Source organism: Centroberyx affinis, unplaced genomic scaffold, assembly GCF_046629955.1.
Source record: "Centroberyx affinis isolate AG114_WGS23_722 - 3 ecotype Tasmania unplaced genomic scaffold, CSIRO-AGI_Caff_v1 ptg000539l_1, whole genome shotgun sequence".
NCBI lineage: Eukaryota > Metazoa > Chordata > Actinopteri > Beryciformes > Berycidae > Centroberyx > Centroberyx affinis.
The window spans coordinates 131998-150980 of NW_027279187.1; the positions used below are offsets into that span (position 1 = coordinate 131998).

The window sequence follows — 18983 nt, forward strand, 5'->3', positions numbered from 1 at the left end:
AATGTGGATCTCAAATTTAGGTTGGGGATGTCTGCTTCTTCCAATTGATATGAGGAATTTGACATGTGAGGGATTTGACATATGTGGAAGCTACACTGAAGATAAAGTGCTTGAGTAGACCTCCGCAGGGGCATAAAATCAAACTTCATGGCACTGAAATTCTTTCCAGGTCCTCCATCCTTCCCTCTCTTGACAACATACAGTATACACACAGCTTACATATGCATACAGTAGTGTTAGTAATCAGGACAGGATTGAAGGGCAGTTTGACACTGATTTGAGTTTATTCACACATCACATACTACAGTGGGTAATGTATTCAAGAAACATTGAACAGCGCTGCCATATATGACACAGAAAAACAAAAGACGTTGAATCCTTTCTTCGCCGTTATATAAAAATAGTGTTGCTACAAAAGTATAAATTAGGCTTACTAATAAGACAACTCAGATCTGAATCTACACAAGAATCTGCTGCCAAAGTGCGATAAAAAAGACAAATCAATAGAATCAAATAAATTTTTTGCATTTTAGCAGAGTATAAAAGGAAGAAATGCCTGTAAAATAGGATGAAAGCAACACTGATTTCTTAACCTGATTTGATAATACAGACTATAATCCATACTAAAACATAACAGATCTCCATGTTAGCATTCTTATACCATATTTTACACTTTTAAGTTTATTATTTGAATAAGTTAAATCCTGAAACAAAATAAACCTTAAAACTGAATTCAGTTTTCTAATAACAGTATCTAGCTTGAGTTTTTATCATATCAAAACCTTTTGAAATGCTACTGTAGAAAAAAGAGGTATGGTGTTATTGGTGCTCCCTATCTCTGAAATGAAGGCGCCCCCTTGTGGCATAAAAACAGCAGTTCTCTTGTATTTACACAATGCATCCTCTGAAAATGGATGATGTCACCCCATAAACACCAACCCAGGATCAGTGTCGCTTTCCCCCTCATAAGGTTACAATTCAGACCGGGGATGCTTATCTGATTGTAGATGAGATCTACTTGTAGATGATCATCTACTCAGAGCCAACATGAATCACTTCCATTTTATAAGAAACACTCTGGCTTATAACTTTATAGATCAGTACTCTTATTAAAAGCATGCATATCTTAGTTATAATTCTCATTTCACCAACAAAAGAATGTTATAGGTAACTTAAGTTGTGTTGACATCATTACGTCAACAATGGCATTTTGTCCCAGAGCATATCCTATTTGAAATACTAATTTAAAAACTACAATAAAAATCCATTCACTTCAATTCAACACTTCAATTGAGGACCATTGCTAAAGCCCAAAACCAATGTACAGCATTTTTACCATTTCTGCGACCAGGCTTAAGTTTTGTATTAACAGCTGAATTCCAATTCATGCTAAAACCGCAATATCAATCCTGTGTATTGATAAATGCCTCTCACGACTGAGGTACAACATTTGATCTGTAATTTAAAATCAAGTTTAAAACAAATGGATCATTTACAACCAATGTTTACCAAAATGTAAACGTGTGATATTAATCAATTTCAAAACGTCAGTATACATCTTGACTTCAGGACTTCAAATTATCACAATGCAATGATGTGTATCTTGGGGCAGCCTTTTGCTATTAAAATGTTCCTCTGAATCAATAGTCATTCTTCTGCTTCACAGAGAAACATCAGATGAGCAAAATATAAAACTATATTTAAGTGTAACCAAATCAACTCACACATCAAGAATTAATTCAGTGCATAAATTAAACTACAAACAGCCACATGAGCCTAGCTCTTTTGTCAATTTGATTGTGGATATTGTAAAGAAACTGTAAAAAAAAAAAGGAAAGAGGGGGCATTTATGACACATTAATAAATACAACATATCAGACAGATTGAACATAACAAAGGATGCCTTTTATATTCAGTATTAAAGTACGCTTAAAAGGACAGTTCAAGTTTTCAAGAAGCCTATTTGATATTTCATGAAATTAGAATCCTTTAGGTCCATCCAAAAAGCATTTCCATTAGTATATTTGGTCATTTAGATATTGTAAGCAGGAGTTGGTTAGCACTTGTTAGCAATGCTAGTGGAGATCAAAGGGGGTTAAATCAATTTATCAGAAAAAAAACCCCTTCTCCTACATAGTTGTGAAACAGGAAACGGTTTGGACCTTGCAGTCTTTGACTTTTCAACTGACGAAGTTTGTTATCGTAATAATCAACACAGCTGCTTTTGGGTGGACTAAAAAGATTCTCAGTTTAGTAAAACTGCAACCTGTTCTTGACTTGACATTGCACTTTGTTCACTGGAGGTCTAATCCTATCAAGTAGTCCTTTAATTTCCAAAGTGCATATTCTTCTGACTTCACAACTCGTATAATGTATGTCCGCACAACCGAAGTTATACTGCGACCCTGATGAAGACCTGCTAGACTGATAAACGCTTGTCCGGTTTTCAATCTACTATGGAGCCAGTTCAATACAGGCTTTACACAGTGGGCAGCTGTGCCTAGGCATTTTATTTTGGAGGGTCAAGATTTTTTATTTTATTGGTTTTATAAACCAAGAGTTGACTTCAAAGCATGCATACCTTTCCTAAATTGGTTAGGTCTCTTAAAAATCTGAACTATTCCTTTAAGATGGATTAGGACCACATTTAGTGGTATATTCATGTATAAGAAATTGAAAAGTTATTCTTAATGTTTGCTTATTTTGAGTTTGGATTCTGGAACTAGTAATTCCCAATCACAACAGAGCAATGTTATTTTTCAGTTTCCCCTTGGCTATATATGCTTCATGCTTAATAACAAGCTCATACATAAAACTCTATCTTAAATGTAACTTTGGGATAAAAAGCATTAGTCCAATGGCACAGTTGTCAATGACTGAAAGGTCCACATTAAACCACCAGAGGACACTGTTTCCAACTGCCAGCCATAAGTCCCTTTAGGTCTACAGGAAAAAACACTACTGTATTGTCAAACAACTACAAGCTGTAGAAGAGATTGTGAACAGAAGGCCATTAAATAACAATGTAAAGGCATGATGTTGGTTCTAACTGTAGGGATCAAGGTGATCACGAGAGAGAGCGACTTAAGGCCCAATGACAGAGATGACAAACTAGTACTTGACTAACTAGTACCAGATGCAACAAACAAATTCACATATTTTGATGCAAGTCATTTTAAGAGCTACAAGCTCAGGTAATTTTATTTTCATTAAATCAATTCCTAAAAGGATAAATAACTTGACTTCAATAGTATGTGTCCGCTTGGTGAATCATGTAATGACTGCATAACTGTTTTCCGTGTCCTAGTTTATTTCTGAAAACTGAAATTGTTAAAACCTCAGTGATCCGTTTTTGGTTTGTTGCAAATGGCACTAATTGTATTAGGGGTGGAACGATTCACAAAAGTCACGGTTCAGTACATACCTCGGCATTGAGGTCACAGTTTAGTACGTTTTCGGTACAGTGGGGAAAAAGTGTCAGTGCCTGCTGGTTGCGCTCATTCCTGAGAAAATCCCCATTAATTTGACTAACAGAAAATAATTTTTAATTAATAATTAACTGCAGGACCTTTACCAGAACAGTCATTTTTGAATAGATAAGGTTGTAAACTAAAACCTACAATAAAGCTTATTGCCTTAAAACACAGTGAAAACTCAATTTTAAGTTGCTCGCATGAAGGAAGACTATTTTAATATGGAAATAATGGGATATATATTTTCAACTTCCCTATGGACAAGACAAGCCTTTTCTCACCGAGCTTTGAACACAACAAAAAGATGGCGACTATGGAAACATTTAATGCAGATATCAGTAGCCTATTTTCTGTTGACACCACTAGCTCACACAAGTGATGGCTAGCAAACATTACTTTTCATCTGATGGCACAGCACAGGGAAAACATCTTCAGTGGTACAAACAAATGAATTTACTTAGACTGTGCTGTTTGCGTGTGACAATTTAACTGCTTATTAATATGCCTCTATTCACAAAGCTGATTGACATGGTATTTCTGAATTACCACGCTGGTGAAGAAGGCTAGCAATGTTGTTTAGTTGACCTGGAAGCTTCCACCGAGCCAGCCCTAACAGCCTCATGTCCCCATTATCATAATGTATTTACTGACATAAAGTATATTAAGGCTGAATGCAATCAGTGTTAAATCTTGGAGGATATCCTGACAATGTGTCATGCAGCAAAACTCGGCAGGTCAAAAACTGACTCTGATATAATGCCTTCCTCTTTGTGGATAGAAAAAACAACTACTGTATATGTAAAGAAAGTCACTCAAAAGTTGGATTTTGTTTTTGTCCCAAAATTAACTTAGTAAGTCTTACAACATGGACAGCTTGGCCATTCTTTGCAACTGCAGCATTGACCAATGCTTGACTTACATACCTAGCAGTCTAAGACTTACTAAGTTAATTTTGGAAATAAATCAAACTGTTGGGTGACTTTTCATACATCCAACATACATCCAAGGAGGAAGGCATCATGTCAGAATCCACTTTGGACTAGCTGCTTTTTGCCACAGTGTGATTGGATTCAAGATGTGTCAGTACATGCAAATGAATAGCAACTATATTTTGAGGCCCTTGAAGCTACCACCAAACTGGCTCCCAGTTATCTGCTCAGTCCTCATGGCCAAATATCACACATGGGGTAGAATTATAATTCTCAGTGGTGCATGGCAATGAGCTTTCACTGCTTGAATTTACTGCCATACACCACTGAAAATTATAATTCTACCAGATGTATGATATTTACTGCCATACCCCTTATGGCAAAATATACACAATGTTACATTACAATGTTGCCATGTCATGAAAATAATAGCATATAGCCTTAAAGTAGTTAAGTTATTAGGCTGGAGTTATTCAAATCTCTGGCCATTAGACCGAAAGTTATCCTGCTCACATGTGCATCCCAAACCGAGGGTGGCGTACCAAACAGGACAATTTTTTGACAAATACCGTTCCACCCCTAAATCTTGTCCACAGTACTTTATGATTATCCTTGCCCACATACAGTATTTAACTAGCCTTATTGTTTTATGGATGTTTGCAACCTCTACAGTTTGCATTTTCCTGTAAGTATTTGTCTCGAGGAGTACTCAATGTCCATACACATTTATGTTTACAGTTGGTCTAAAACCTATATAAATATAAATAGTCTTGAGTCATTGGTTGGAGGTGGATGTTTGGTTAGGGTTGGTTGGTTCTCTTCTAGCCCATGTTGGAGCGAAGGAAAATGAGTTTGTTCATCTCCTCAGCCGTTACCTGCTGCCTCCTCTTCATAACCAGGCTCTGCTCACACACAGTCACGCACTCGCTGCGTACTCCCACAGCAGGCACAGCAAGTAGCCACAGTGCCAGGCGAGCTAGCTTAGGGAACTTCTCACCAACTGCTGAGCTCCAGTACTGGAAGAGGTCGGGTGTGCCCTGAAGAAGAGGCTCAGCCAGGTACTGAAAAATCTCTTGTCTAACTTGGCTCTGACTCTCATCATTACCAGACATTGTGCAAGATGATGACGTGGTCCCCCTGGAGTTCCCGCCATTGCTTCCGGCCCCATCTATGCGGCCTCTTTTAGGAGTCGCGCGGCCATCGGCATCCCGCTCTTCGCCTCCTGATCCACCGCCAGCACTTATACCCCCGTCCCGGGTTTCAGTGGCCATTTCGCACGCACGGGAGATGATGTCCTCATGCTGGTAGGCTGGCACTGAACGCAGCTTCAGCTGTGGGTCCAGGACCATGGCCACTTGGTGGGCTCGCTCCACCTAGAGACAGAGAGACAGATTGAAAGTGCTTCCTATCTTAAAATAGTTCTGGATATGCATTCATTGTACATCAAGGTCTCCTTACAAAATGAAAAAAGTGGAATATTATGAAGCATTTTTTGTCTCTTAACATAAGACTGGTTTAAGAAATCAGATAAATGCAATTTTGTCAGTGATGTTCTGAGGTTAGATCCAATTATGTGACTAAATTACTAAACATGACTGAACACTTTAATACCTTGAAGTTTTCCTTGAGTGCTTCCAGGAAATAGTGGCAGAGTTTGCTAGCAGTGCCAGTTCCTGCCTCCCCAGCTTTGGATGTGAAGAGCTTCTCCAGGCGTAGGTAGACTGGCAGCACCTGCTGTAGGGTTGGTCTCCTCTGGCTGCTCAGCTCCAGAGCTGCCAGGCGCAGAGGTGCCAGCAGACAGGCCAGCGTCCCCAGCAGGTGCTTGTTAAGACCTTGGAGGATTGGAGCTGTGGCCTTACTGCGCCCATAAGCCTCACAAATCTGTTCAAAGTGAGCATGTACCTGCAGAAGGGCTTCAGCCGTACGATCCCAGCAAGGGGGTGTGGGGCATTGGGCAGGAGTGCCCTGTGTACCCTCCTCAGTTGCGTTTGTGGATGTGTTGGTAGAATGTTCCTCACGAAGGGCCAGGCTGGTGGAGGAGGCAATATCTCGGCACGTTGACAGAAGCTCAGCCAACTCATGGAGGCCCCGTGCCTGGAGGCTGCGCTTCCCGAGGACCGCCTGGACTACTGCACCAAGTGAACATCCTGCACATCGCAAGCATACCCTCCCCCGCCCACCACCTCCCAGTGGTGAACCCCCAAGTCCCGCTGCCCACACCCTGGGCTCTGACACGTACACTGTGCGGATGTCTGACATCACAAACTCTGACAGCACATTCTGCACCCAGTGGTGCACCTGATCAGGCCCCTCCCTTAGCTCAGCCTCCCTGACACCTAGCACATAGCGCTTCAGTCTTGACCCCTCCACCTGGTAGGCAGTTAGCACATAACAGGCATCTGGCCCCGCTGTCTGGGAGTGGCAGGTGACAGCGATGCCAAGTGAAGCATTGGAGCCTAGGGCACACGTGACCTTGACCTTGACCTGGTTGTACATGCGGGGCAGCTGGCGCAGCGCCAAGGCACTCATGTTGCCAAGGGCATCACGGGTGGAATAGGCACCATGACGAGCACCCGTATCCACCAGGGTCTGTGCCAGCTTGAGGAAGTCCTTGCTGTTGAGCACATTGAGCATGCTCAGATCTGAGCACATTACCCGCAGGAGGCGCTCTGCCACCTGCTGCCGCTCCTTCTCAGGTAGTCCGTTATTCTCTGTCAGCAAATATGGCAGATGGATGGATGGATAGAAAGAAAAAAGAGAAGAAACACACATTACAGGGAATTGCCTTTATAGAATGTGATAATGGTAACTTATACATTGACTTTTTGGCATCTACATGGGGTATTCCCATCATGCTGATCTCAAACAAGATTGGAGTCCTAATGAGAAAAAAAACCATGTTAATTTTAATGACGTCTAACAGACAGGTGTTGCAGAGAACATTTTCTTCTTGTGCCATCTATAGCAAATAGCTTTTATTTGTGTAAAAAATGTTTCTCACTACTTCAAGCTTTATGCTACTTATTAATGAGTAGAAAGACTGCAAATAACAAAAGACTGTATTGCAGAGTTTACTTGAAAAGATTATAGCCAGTCCTGTTGTTCTGTCCTGCAATATGAATTGGTTTCACTTTTTTTGCCAGCTTGGGGAGGCAAATAGTATTACAGCAATATTTTCTTTTGCTAAATCATTAGCACTATTTAGCACATTTATGTGCTATAAGTTCAAGGAACATTGAACCACAAATGGACTCTTTCCCAAAGAAAACATATTCAGCCACAAGCTTCTGTGCATTTTCTTTGCTCTGAATTATCTCCCATTGTTTGAAAAAGTACTTTAAAATCCATGTTCTTAACACAAACTGTACGACTACAGTGATTGACGTCCTTTTATCAATGTATTTTATATATTTGTGTTTTGTAATACTTTGTAAAAATTATTATTATTATTATTAGTAGTAGTAGTAGATGTAGTGCCATAATAGTAGTAGTAGTAGTATTGTTAGGTAATAATTTATTGTTTATACAGTGCAATAATACCTGTAGTAAGGGCCCATTGTTTGTTTGCATGTTCAAAATAGAAGTTATAAGTAGCCTATACCAAGTTTTATGAAGTGACCCTGAGTTATAAGAACTGTTATAGGCCTTACCTATGGAGGCTCTAGTGTGCCTAGTTCAGCGATTATTATCAATAGATACATTTAAAATTTTATGAAGCGATTCATTACTCGGGTCTCCTGCTTGAGAGTCTGCAGTCTAACTCCCCGCGGGCCACGTGACCATAAAGTGGTGAACAGAGCGACCAACCAACCGTCTATACCATCCATTGAGCCCCTGCTGTCATGGGGTCTTTTGTCTACTGCTCTACTATTTACACTTCATGCTTGGGCCACGCTTTATTTTTAGATGACCAACAGCATTAGAGTAAATCCAGTGGACGGTAAGAGCTAGCATTAGCCATCAGCTGGTGGTAAACTTTAGCTTGCCACCATTAATTAGCTTATGAGCTACCTAGCTTCGACTAGCACATCAGCAAAGACCAATTTCTCAAAAGAACCATCTATAAGATAATTTCACCCTACTGACTTACAATGGCCTAAATTTATATTACTGCTAAGAGGTTTTGAGAAGCTGGGATTTGTTCAGTATGCTGGTAGTAGCTTGACAGCTTGCAAGCTAATCTCTGGTGGTAAACTAAAGTCAACCCTGCTGCTATTGTACAAACTGTGGTAGACATTAAGGTAAGTTATTGATAGGCCACACTCTCTCTCTGGTAGGCATATTGTGGATCCCTGTGGGCCTGTTTCACTTTTAATGAATGCCAGTCCAATTATAGAATGTACAAAGTTTCATCAATATAAGATGCACTGTGTTGGTGTTGTGACATTTTAAACTTTTCAAATTTTATCTGAAATTGCAGTGCCTCTATGAGGCCCGTTGGAGTAAAGTAATGGTTCCTTTTTGTTCTACAATCCCACTAAATTCACTGCTGTATTGAACAGTTTCTAAGACATTTTAGTAGATGGATAAACAAGAAAACACCAACACATGCAACGCATGCAAGCAAACAACAAACACAAAACACCTCTGCAGATGTGGGACATAATAGGCCTAAGCAATGTGTGATGTCGTGAAGCCTGCCTCGTTTCTCTTTTTTATACCACTTCATGCCCTCACACTCACTAGCATTCAAACACTACTCTGAATACACCGCATACAAGTCTGAGGGCTCAGTGCTCTGGCCAGAGGCTGGACAGTGAGATTCCATCTTTTGCCTTGACTTATTCTGCATAGGGAGCAGGTACAGCAGTGGTCACGCGTGCCGCTCTGGTGGTCAGAGTACCGCATAGCAACGCAAAATTGAACAAATTGAACCGAAATTTCATTGAAAGTAATTCTAAATCACATTTACCACCCCGTGTGATGGGCTGGCGACCTGTCTAGGATGTTTCCCTGCCTTCCACCAAATGCATGCTGGGTTAGGTTCCAGCCCCCTGTGACCCTGAATAGAGATATGTGGGGAAAGAAAATGAATAAATGAATGAATTTACCACCCCTAAATTATTACTTTCCTGTTTTGGCAGCCCGAAATTACACTTTGATGACCTACATTCTACATTCAACATTCTATTAAAAAACACTTGGCTATAGTATCAGCTGATGCTACGCATCCCATCAACAATCTAGCCATTAAACTATGTGACGTCTGGTCCCTTAAGACTTGGGTTCTTTTTATGGCTTCTTTTATGGTTCTTTTTATATAAAGTGAGCCATGTGGCAGCTCACTTTTCTAGCATGTGTACTCTTTGCCATATAATTTTGGCATATGAACTCTTGCATCAACAGATATTTTGATTGTTCACCTTAATTGGACTTGTGTGTTACCATGGGCAGTTCTACGAATGAGACTTGGCCCATTACCATGTTAGGTTGTTTCTGCCTATTATGTGTTCGGTTAGTTTGCCATGTCATAGCATTTTGGGTGTCTGAACCACACTATATGTTTCCTAAGGGACCCCTTTGGAGTTTGTGGCATTTTGGACAAAAAAAAAAAGGACAATGAAGCTTCTGTACTCTAATCGGATATTCTTCTGACAGTTTCTGACCAATCAGTTAACAAGATCTAAGGAGTATTCTGCAATACAGTTCCTTTAAGTCACAAACTTTTTTCAGCAATAGAGGTGTAGTTTTTAAACTATTTTCCTGAGCAATGAAACTGAACAGAGTGATAAAGAATGTGCAGAAGATTGTGGCTTAAGTTTCCATGGGGCAGCTATTTCTGTGGTTCATTGGAAAATTAAATATCACTTTTAATAACATGAAATGTATTACAGTTGTACTTTTGCTTGACCAACTTTTGACTGGCTAGATTAGCTTTTGAAAGTGTTAAACTGGAGCATGTGTGTGGTGCAGGAGCGGTGTTTGGGCACATGCAGCAGAGCAGAGAAAAGAGAGTGTGTATTAAGCACAGTGTTAGGAGCTAGTTAACTACATGTGATTTAACTTCTACTTTCACTACTTTGCTACAGTTTAGTGGTAGTTTAACTAAACATGAATCTTATTAGTTTGTTTCTCAGTAGTCAACTACTTCTAGCCATTTAACTTATGTAATGAACTACCTATTATATTTTCCTTACAAAAGTACAAATATCATGTACAAATATAATTTGCACAAATACAGCATCAAAATTACAGATATTAATAATGATTGAGTATGTAGATGTTTTACACTGAAAAGTAAATTCTTAAAAAAGTTTCTCAGTCCTGTTTTATGTTTCAGAAGTACATTTCAGTGACGCAGTGATGCTTTGGCTTCCGATGTGTTCATTTTGCTGTATTTTTATCACTTAAAAAAACATCACCAAAACTTCCCCTTACATATGGGATTGTGCTTCCTGCCACTACAGGTGAAAAAAAAAAAAATTGGGGAAAACAATGTGTATCGAGACTGGCTAACACATGAGAGCCAAAGACAGATCACTATTTTTGTTTATGTTTAGTGGTGAAAAGTCGGATGGCACTCTGAGATCGGTGAAGTTCACAACAGTACTTACGGCTGAGGGTATGGTTCCTCTGGGGATGACTATGAGTCTGGACCTGTAGCTGAACTGAGGAGTGGGCCTGGGCCTGGGCCTGGGAGCCTCTCCACAGCGGCTCCTGAGGGCCAGAGGCTGGGGAGGTTTTTGGAGAGTCCCCTTTGGTGTGGTTCTCATTGTCCGCTGTGGAGACACAAAGATGAATCATGAGCCACAGGTGACAATATTGTAAGGTTTTGGCGGGCAAAGTGTATGTGGAATGTTTTGAATGGAGGAAAATGTAATCAAATTAGAAATAAACATAAAAATACATAAGGTTAAAAAAAACAAAAAGCCAAAGAAAAGATGAAAATACACTGCTAAGCCTCGCTCCCCATGTCTCTTAATATTTTCAACAAACTGTGCCATCAAAACCGGGTGTGAAAACTTGCTAAGGGAAGACCTTGAATTGAATTATTACCTCAGTGTTGTTATTATATAATGGAAATTTAGTAACCCCCACAACTAGGAAACTGACGGCCGTCATCCATTTCCTTGCTCTAATCTCACGGCAGAGTCCTTCTGTGTCAGTAGTCAGTCAGTCAGGAGATGCTTAACTTGAGTCTTGCAGGGTATGGCATTAAGTGTTGGTCGTCTCACAGCAATAATTCCGAAAACCAGCGCTTAAGGACAATGACGAACAGCAAAAGGTGATTTATTGACCAAAGTATTTTAAGAGATTGTTTGGATGTATGATTGATGATTATGATCACAAACAAGGATCGCCAACATGACTCCTTGATTTTTCCTAAAATTGCTGGTCTGTAATAGGTAAGCGTTGCAATACAACAAATTTCCTGACAAACTGTAATTCAAACAATGTAGTAGACCTAAAACTCTCCAAAAACAGCATATATACAGGCACAGATGTGATGCTTTTGAAGCACACAAGACATTTCTCCAGCAACCTCAGAACCAGACCAGCTCCCACCTCATTACAACACTCTATTGCTTGCAACTCAAACAGACAGAAGATTACAACAGATAACAGATGAAGAATTTATAAAGCCTGCCTATGTAGTTGTAGCTCTCAATCCCTTGACAAACCCCCCACATGGCCACAAAAAACTGTTTTGGCCTTGGGTATTCAGGCTACTATGAATATACTCAAAGTCAAAGCGCATGTATTTTTGGAGTATTTATTGCCATTTATACCTAGCTAAACACGCATGCTTCCTGACATAGAGTACAGCAAGTGTATAAAACGCCTACACCTCAAAAAACAGAAGGATTATGCAGGACCACCGTCATATGCACTGGCGCCACCGTGGGTCTGTACTCGTTTGCCTATCTAGCTTAACATGCATCTATGTGCAGCGGACTCACCAGCGTGGGACTGCATGTGCTCCAGCAGGTTGTTGTAGAACTGGAACTGGATGCCACAGGCGCCACAAGTGTAGGGTTCTAGAAAATCACAAGGCCCAGAAGAGGGTTCACTTTGTCAAAGGCATTCTACAAAAATGCAGAGACATCTGTGGATCTGCCGACCCTGTATCCCCGATTTGTACTTGATCTAGGCCAAATGCAGCAGCTATAACAAAATGTTTAATTCTAAATATGTGACTTAGAAAAAAAAAAAAAATATGGGCACATTTCATTTTATCTCTTAACACTGGGATTTTGAGCCTATTCAATAAAATCCTACCTTTGGTAACTATAGCATTAAGATAGTCATTTTGTACTTAAGCCTGAGGAGGTTTGGTCGTGAGCCATTAAGGAGACACTTTCCTTAAAAGTTCGTTTGACAATTTTTTTTGTCCCACTCGGTCTATATTTGCAAAAAGAAAATTAATGTTTACACTATTGAATAAATGGGTTTTGATGTCTGCCAGCAGCTTTTCCAACAATCTTGCTCCCCTGAGACAACAAAAACGGCTTAGAAGAGTATCAGTCGGTAAATTTCCAGCAGTCAGTCATAACGGAGCTAACCATATCTAAAAACTGTTTAGACACACGATGAGCCTAACATTACCGAGCCTGGGCGGAATTGTCCCTGCAATGCTGCAAATAATTAAATGTAAAGAAAATTATCACACCGAACAAAGAAAGAGAGCCTAACGAAAATGGCAGCATAACAGAAAAAAAGGTGGCATGAAAAAAGGGGGCGGAATGTAAATAATTTTTTCAGCAGGTGGGTGGGGTTGGACTTACTCTGTGATGTGGAGAAGGAGCTCGCCACCAGAGGGCTTGGAGTTCCTGTGGGCAAGACGATGGGAGGAGAGTAAGACTCCAAACACACTGTCTGAAAGTACAAGCACATTCTCTATTGCTTTTCCCCCCCTTGTTTATCCAATCAATGCCTTTAGTGTTTCATGTGGGTTTTTTTATTTTTTTATTTATGCAACCAAAAATGCTTTGCAATAACAGTGCTTACTGTGGATTTCCATTATTTGCCATGGAAAATTGCAAGCCCTCTAAGCAATTTTGATCACAGTGGATGGTGATGGTGAGAATTGAGTACCGTCCATTTGTCAAAGTGATGTATTTTTATATAGTAACACAAAAACATGTTGATTGGTGAATATTTCCTGCACCAGTCCACCAATTTCCGCAAGAATATCATGGGCCTACTGATGTATATGAGAGTGTCGGTAGGTGCAAACAAGAGAGAGAAAGGTCAGTCCGTTAAAAAAAAAAATCCACTCCTTTCTAAGTCTTTATATGCATCGTATCTGGAGTTGTTGGAATATGGGTTTTATACAGAAACAAATGATGCAAGGCAGGTTACACAAACCTCTTAGCATGCCATACTCTACTCCCCATCTATCTGCATTTTCATCCCAGGCATCAGTAGCAAAACATTGTCTACAGAAATGCCTTCTCCATGTTTATTGACATTCACAAGTGATATACTCGCAGAGTAGCAGAGCTGAAAATAATTTTCACTGTGGGAGCAGAAATGATACATTTACACACACAGACACACACAAAACCCACATAAAATAAGAAGTGCCTCACTGCTCACCACTTGAATTCTGCGAGCTGTTCGTGTCAACCAGGCTAGACTGCATCGCACTCTCCATTTTCCGACTGAAAGGACTGTCTATAAACAACAATAGAGTAGAAACAATAAGTGACACGCCCATGCTAAATAACAGATATGATATCAACACCATTTTTTTTATTCAAAATATGAAACTACACTCAACAGTCAAGCTGGAGCTATATCAGTGACATGCAATTTGCACTTCATCATAGCTTGTGTCATTACACATCCATCACACTAACAGCGTTGACAAAGGATCCAAATGTTCATGTTACATTTGAATATGGGCCTAATTCCTCCTCTTCATTCCATCTTTTTGACCCACTTCTAGGATGTGAGTGTGTGCCATGCTTTAAATAGTTCTTTATGGCAGGCTGCTCCTCAGCACAAAGATGGAAGGGGGGGTGATCATGTACCACAAGATACCACAGTCAGGAGAAAACAAAGAAAAGGGATTGATTTGAGATAGTTGTGAAAAAAAGTTGTCGTGGAGCAATGGAGTAAAATGATCTAAAATGATTTATATTATTAGCAGTATTTGTAAAACGTTTCCATAACACAGGCTTTAATGCAAACGCTGAATCTGGAAATCTTCTTCTGCTCAATTTCCATTTGATCTATTATTTTGTTAAAAGACATATAAGACGTATTTTTGATTTGAGTTTTGGGTCACGAGGGAAATAATAAAGCAATAGACGAAGATCATTTGTGTATGAAGGGGCACATTATTTTAAACATAATAATCATAATTTCAATGTGGTTTAGGCCCCAAGGCAATACAAATCAAAAGAAAGGGCAAAACATTCTCAGTGCATTATCCCTTAAAGCGTTCCATTACCCGTTAAAAGTCAATATTCTTCACCAAGGTTGCCACAAACAAGTAAACAGTAAAGGGACCTGGGCTGAAAATGGACACTCGTACCCAATCCTCTGGGTTCTCTAACAGTCAGCTTTACGACTTGAACCTCTTATATGTCAGCAATATGTAAAATTCAGAGTTTCTCAGTAGAGAACGATTTGTGGAAGATGCCAATTCATTCCTTCTGAAGTGGCCCAGTTCCTCTCTGTGCAGCAGCTCAAGATTTTAGATCTTGAAGAAATCATAAGTTCAAGTCTCAGTTCTCTGGTTTCTGACTTTCATGTTCATGTTCACTAGGCTTGGGCCGATTTCTTGTTTCACCAACATCAATCTGAGCTCAGAGTTGACCCAATTTTATTTTTCTACACACCAACGATGCCATCATTTATCATTATGAGATGAGCGGCCAATTACCAAAGTATCCTAGTCCTACATCAGCTAAATTCTATGAATATACTTGAATTTAAAGTATGCAAATAGGGCAAGAATATGTCATCTGTGAAGTTCATAGTTGGCTCTGAGTACAAGAGAAGGATTCACTGCTCTAGGGCTACTTACAGTGCTTTCAAGGTGCAAGAGGGGTGTAGATCAAATTTCAATTAGTCACTGTCCAGAGGGGTCAGTCATGTGTGTGTATTTTGAGAGTATTAGTCTTTGTTTTTAAGATAATGAGGCATGGCACAATAATGGCACAGAGAAAATTGCAACAATATGGCAACATTTTTGATTTATACCCAACACTAATGGGGAGCCTAAAAATTTGGATGAAGCAATTTGCAAACATTGCATGAAGATGATGTTGGCAATAAGTAGATAGATGCATAATACATATAACACATAGAATTTTCATGTACACTAGTGATAAAAAACAATCAATTGCAGCAGATGCGTCCTGCAGTGAAAGGGGGATCCAGGCCCTACATCCACAAGTCAATAATGGGCATTTGCAAAGGCCACCAAATACTTCCAGGACAGTGCACAATGGAGAGAACACAAAAACAATGACTACATTCATTGTCAAAGAGATAATCTCTTCCCGTATGGTGGGCAAGCAGTCATTCAGAGATATGACCCGCTAGAACGAAAGTGCTTTTCACAAGCTACTATCCCCAAGCTGCATATTCATTTGACCAATTGAGAAGCGACGTTCAAGTTTTAATCTCGGAGGGCCACCGTTCTAACTGACAAGTGGTCAAATACAGATGTGACTCCTTATGTCCCCAACCACACGTCATCACCTCAGAATGGCAACTAGTGTTGATGTACCTCCAAACCACCTTCTTCCCTGAAGACCACAAAATGGAGAACTGGGCTGGTGTGTTCAAAGAGTTCCTGCAAGACTGGCAGCTATTACAACTGACAACACAGCCAGTACTGTGGCAGTGATTCGATTGTTGGATTGGCCATGGCTAAAATCCACGGCTCCACACTATAGTTGGTGCCTTTTCACAAAGCTGGCTGAATAAATGGCACAGTTTGGTCTTGTGGATCACTCTGTGATAGCAGAAAGACAGTTGACCTGTCACATTCATATAGGTCAATAAACTTTATACAATAAACTTTTTTAACTATTGCCAAAAGGCTATGCTATTATTACATTTTACATCGTCAGCCAACAGGATTGTCCCACTTGTTGAGGCAAAAGAAAAACATTATTGACTGAGAAGTGGAACATTGCACAACAATCCATCGCATTGTGGCTGCCATGCTCACCTGACAAGGTACTGATGTCCTAGATTCAGTCAACAACGCTCTCGAGCCAGTCAGTGTCAGTATCAGCCAGTCAAATTTGGGCAAAGGCCGATAAAGACACCAATCCAAAACCTAAAAGCTGCCATTGTTGCCTGACTTGAGTCAAAATATGAAAATGAAAGAGAACTGTTGCATTAGTTGATATTTGCTATTGTGGGTATCACAACTCTGGTGTGGAGAATATTAAAGGGATAGTTTGGTTTTGGGGGGATTTGTCTATTTTCCCTACTTACCCATGGATCCTCTCTATGTGCAGTTTGAAGGTATGGGAATGGTTATCTTAGCTCAATTGCTGGAAGTCTAGGGGATCAAGTAGCAGCTCCTCTCAAAAGTAGGGAAATGGACAACATCCAGTGTTATCAGAAAGTCTCGGGAGAAGGAGTGATAGAGACATAAAATGATGCTTACTTTTCTCCTTACCAGTTTGGCTGTGGGCGTATTTACTGATGTCAATGCTGCCACGCTGCTGTACCCGTGGTGACTTCATATCAAAGGAGCGACCTGCATGAAGAGAGACCCGCAGAATCACTTGCAAGTGTGAGAACAGCATTTGAAAATGATATATAAAATCTGACTGTACTACAATTCTTTGTTACAGAGACAATGAAGACTAAGATTGTAAAACTATTCAAAATCTTTCAGTTCAGCTCGAGACCCATCCAGGAATACCACGTTTTGAACAGAATCAAGTTAATGATGGAAAAATGGGATCTCGCACCTCCCCCCTTACAAACTTGACCTCCCATTCTTTTTATTTTGCTTCTCTAGGAATATGAACACAGAAATGAATAATAATAAAATAGAATAATAGAATAATAATAATAAAAAAAAAAAAAAAACAGAAACAACAAAAACACAGAGAGCAAGCTAACAGCTACCCTTGAAGATGAGTTCGAATGTAGCAGCATACAAGATGAACCTTTGGGGCAATAAACCTAGATTCTGTGGTCATTGTTTCTCCAACAGTTTCAAGAAAGCTTGCAGAAAACTAATTCAAAACAGAGCTGCAAACTATTTTTTTCCTCTGGTGGAATCAATGCATGGTTCAACATCAAGGATTACCTGATGGCCCAGGGCCAGTAAGAAGTCAAGTTGGGGCCAGTTACTGCCTCAATTGGGCCACTGCCCCCCAAAAAGTTTGTGGTCTAACCATTTCTCACCAAATGACATTTCTCACCCAGTGAAGTGCATGTTATCTTTGTATCTGCTCTTCTATTTGTTTACACTGCTCTCAGACAGTTGTGTGAAGACGGCACTTCTTCGGCAGCTTCTTCAAATTTTGAAACAAGAAAAAAAAAAGTCTGTTTCTGTCATTGTCGGCGATTTCCAAGTAAGGCTCCATCTGCCTTAGAGAGGCTTATTTTTTGAAGGCACTGAAAATTACTGCAAACACACAGTCAATGCCCATGATAAGAGCTGGCAGCACCTAGCCTGTATGTTGGCAAAGCACGTAGCTGACAACCCCTCATCGAGTTTGATTAATGTTATTGGCAAGACAGATGAATGGAGACTCAACAACCTTATGAATTTCCACTCAGGCTTTTGTTTTTTCTCTGTTACACAGAAAAGCTTCTATCAATTGGTTATGAGGGCTCAACCATGAATACAACAAGTACCTATTTTTAAGGGCTAATACTTTGGAATGTTATTGACAGATTAATTTTCAGATAGTTCTGTTGTATATTGTTAAAATGTTATAGTAGTAATTTACCTACAATTATAATAGAGTGGTTATTTTCATTTTGTCTCCTGGGCCAATAAAAACACAAGTGAAGCTCTGATCTATTGGCCCAACTGGGCAAGTGAATTCTTTTTTTGTTTGTTTGTTTGTTTTTTTATTACAGACTATTGCTTTGTTTTTTTTTATATTTTGACCACAGATTTTTTGTATAGTATGGAATTTTAAGGTTACCATGGAATTTTAAGATTCTTAATCATTAGTGTATGCAATGGGACAAGAGTGTAAATGGTCGATTGTACTCAAGAATGAACATGCTTTGAGCATGAGCATAACCTTGACTCTTGTTTTTGCTTTATTTTACCTAAAGTAAGTTTGTAGGTTATTGTGTTTATTGTACTAACAATAGTTTTCTGCTGCTATGCGTACAATGTGAGCTGATCTCTATCTCTGTAAATTACAATAAAACATTACTACTAACCCTGCGCTGCCACCCCCATTTTGTTCTGGAGACTGCTTCACATGAGCCCCTTTCACACATGAAACCTAAAAAAAGCGTGTGTGAAAGGGGCTATGCAGTAACAAGTAAATAGGCTAGAATAAAGCAGCTCCGTTCACATACCAGATTTTGGATGGAGGAGATGGTCTCCCTCATGACAGACCTCAGAAAAACCTATTTCACACAGAATACAAACTGACACTACAGGTAGGCCAAATCTCTGCGATAGCGT

At 39.8% G+C, this 18983-nt stretch overlaps 1 protein-coding gene across 2 annotated transcripts in view; it reads right to left on the reverse strand.

The window, feature by feature from the left end:
• Nucleotides 1-312: 312 nt before the first annotated feature.
• The window catches only part of znf618 (zinc finger protein 618), a 48047-nt gene continuing 29376 nt past the window's right edge, over nt 313-18983 (reverse strand). Inside the window, exons 8-14 of one of the 2 annotated variants that reach the window (XM_071517912.1) lie at nt 16995-17075; nt 13943-14020; nt 13129-13173; nt 12304-12381; nt 10957-11121; nt 6014-7113; nt 313-5775 (exon numbers count right to left, since the gene is read on the reverse strand). In XM_071517912.1, the coding sequence (XP_071374013.1) occupies nt 5224-5775; nt 6014-7113; nt 10957-11121; nt 12304-12381; nt 13129-13173; nt 13943-14020; nt 16995-17075 (2099 nt within the window). In that variant the 3' untranslated portion in view covers nt 313-5223. Of the gene's footprint in view, nt 5776-6013; nt 7114-10956; nt 11122-12303; nt 12382-13128; nt 13174-13942; nt 14021-16982; nt 17076-18983 lie in introns of both variants that reach the window. The other variant, XM_071517910.1, reaches the window with a different exon arrangement.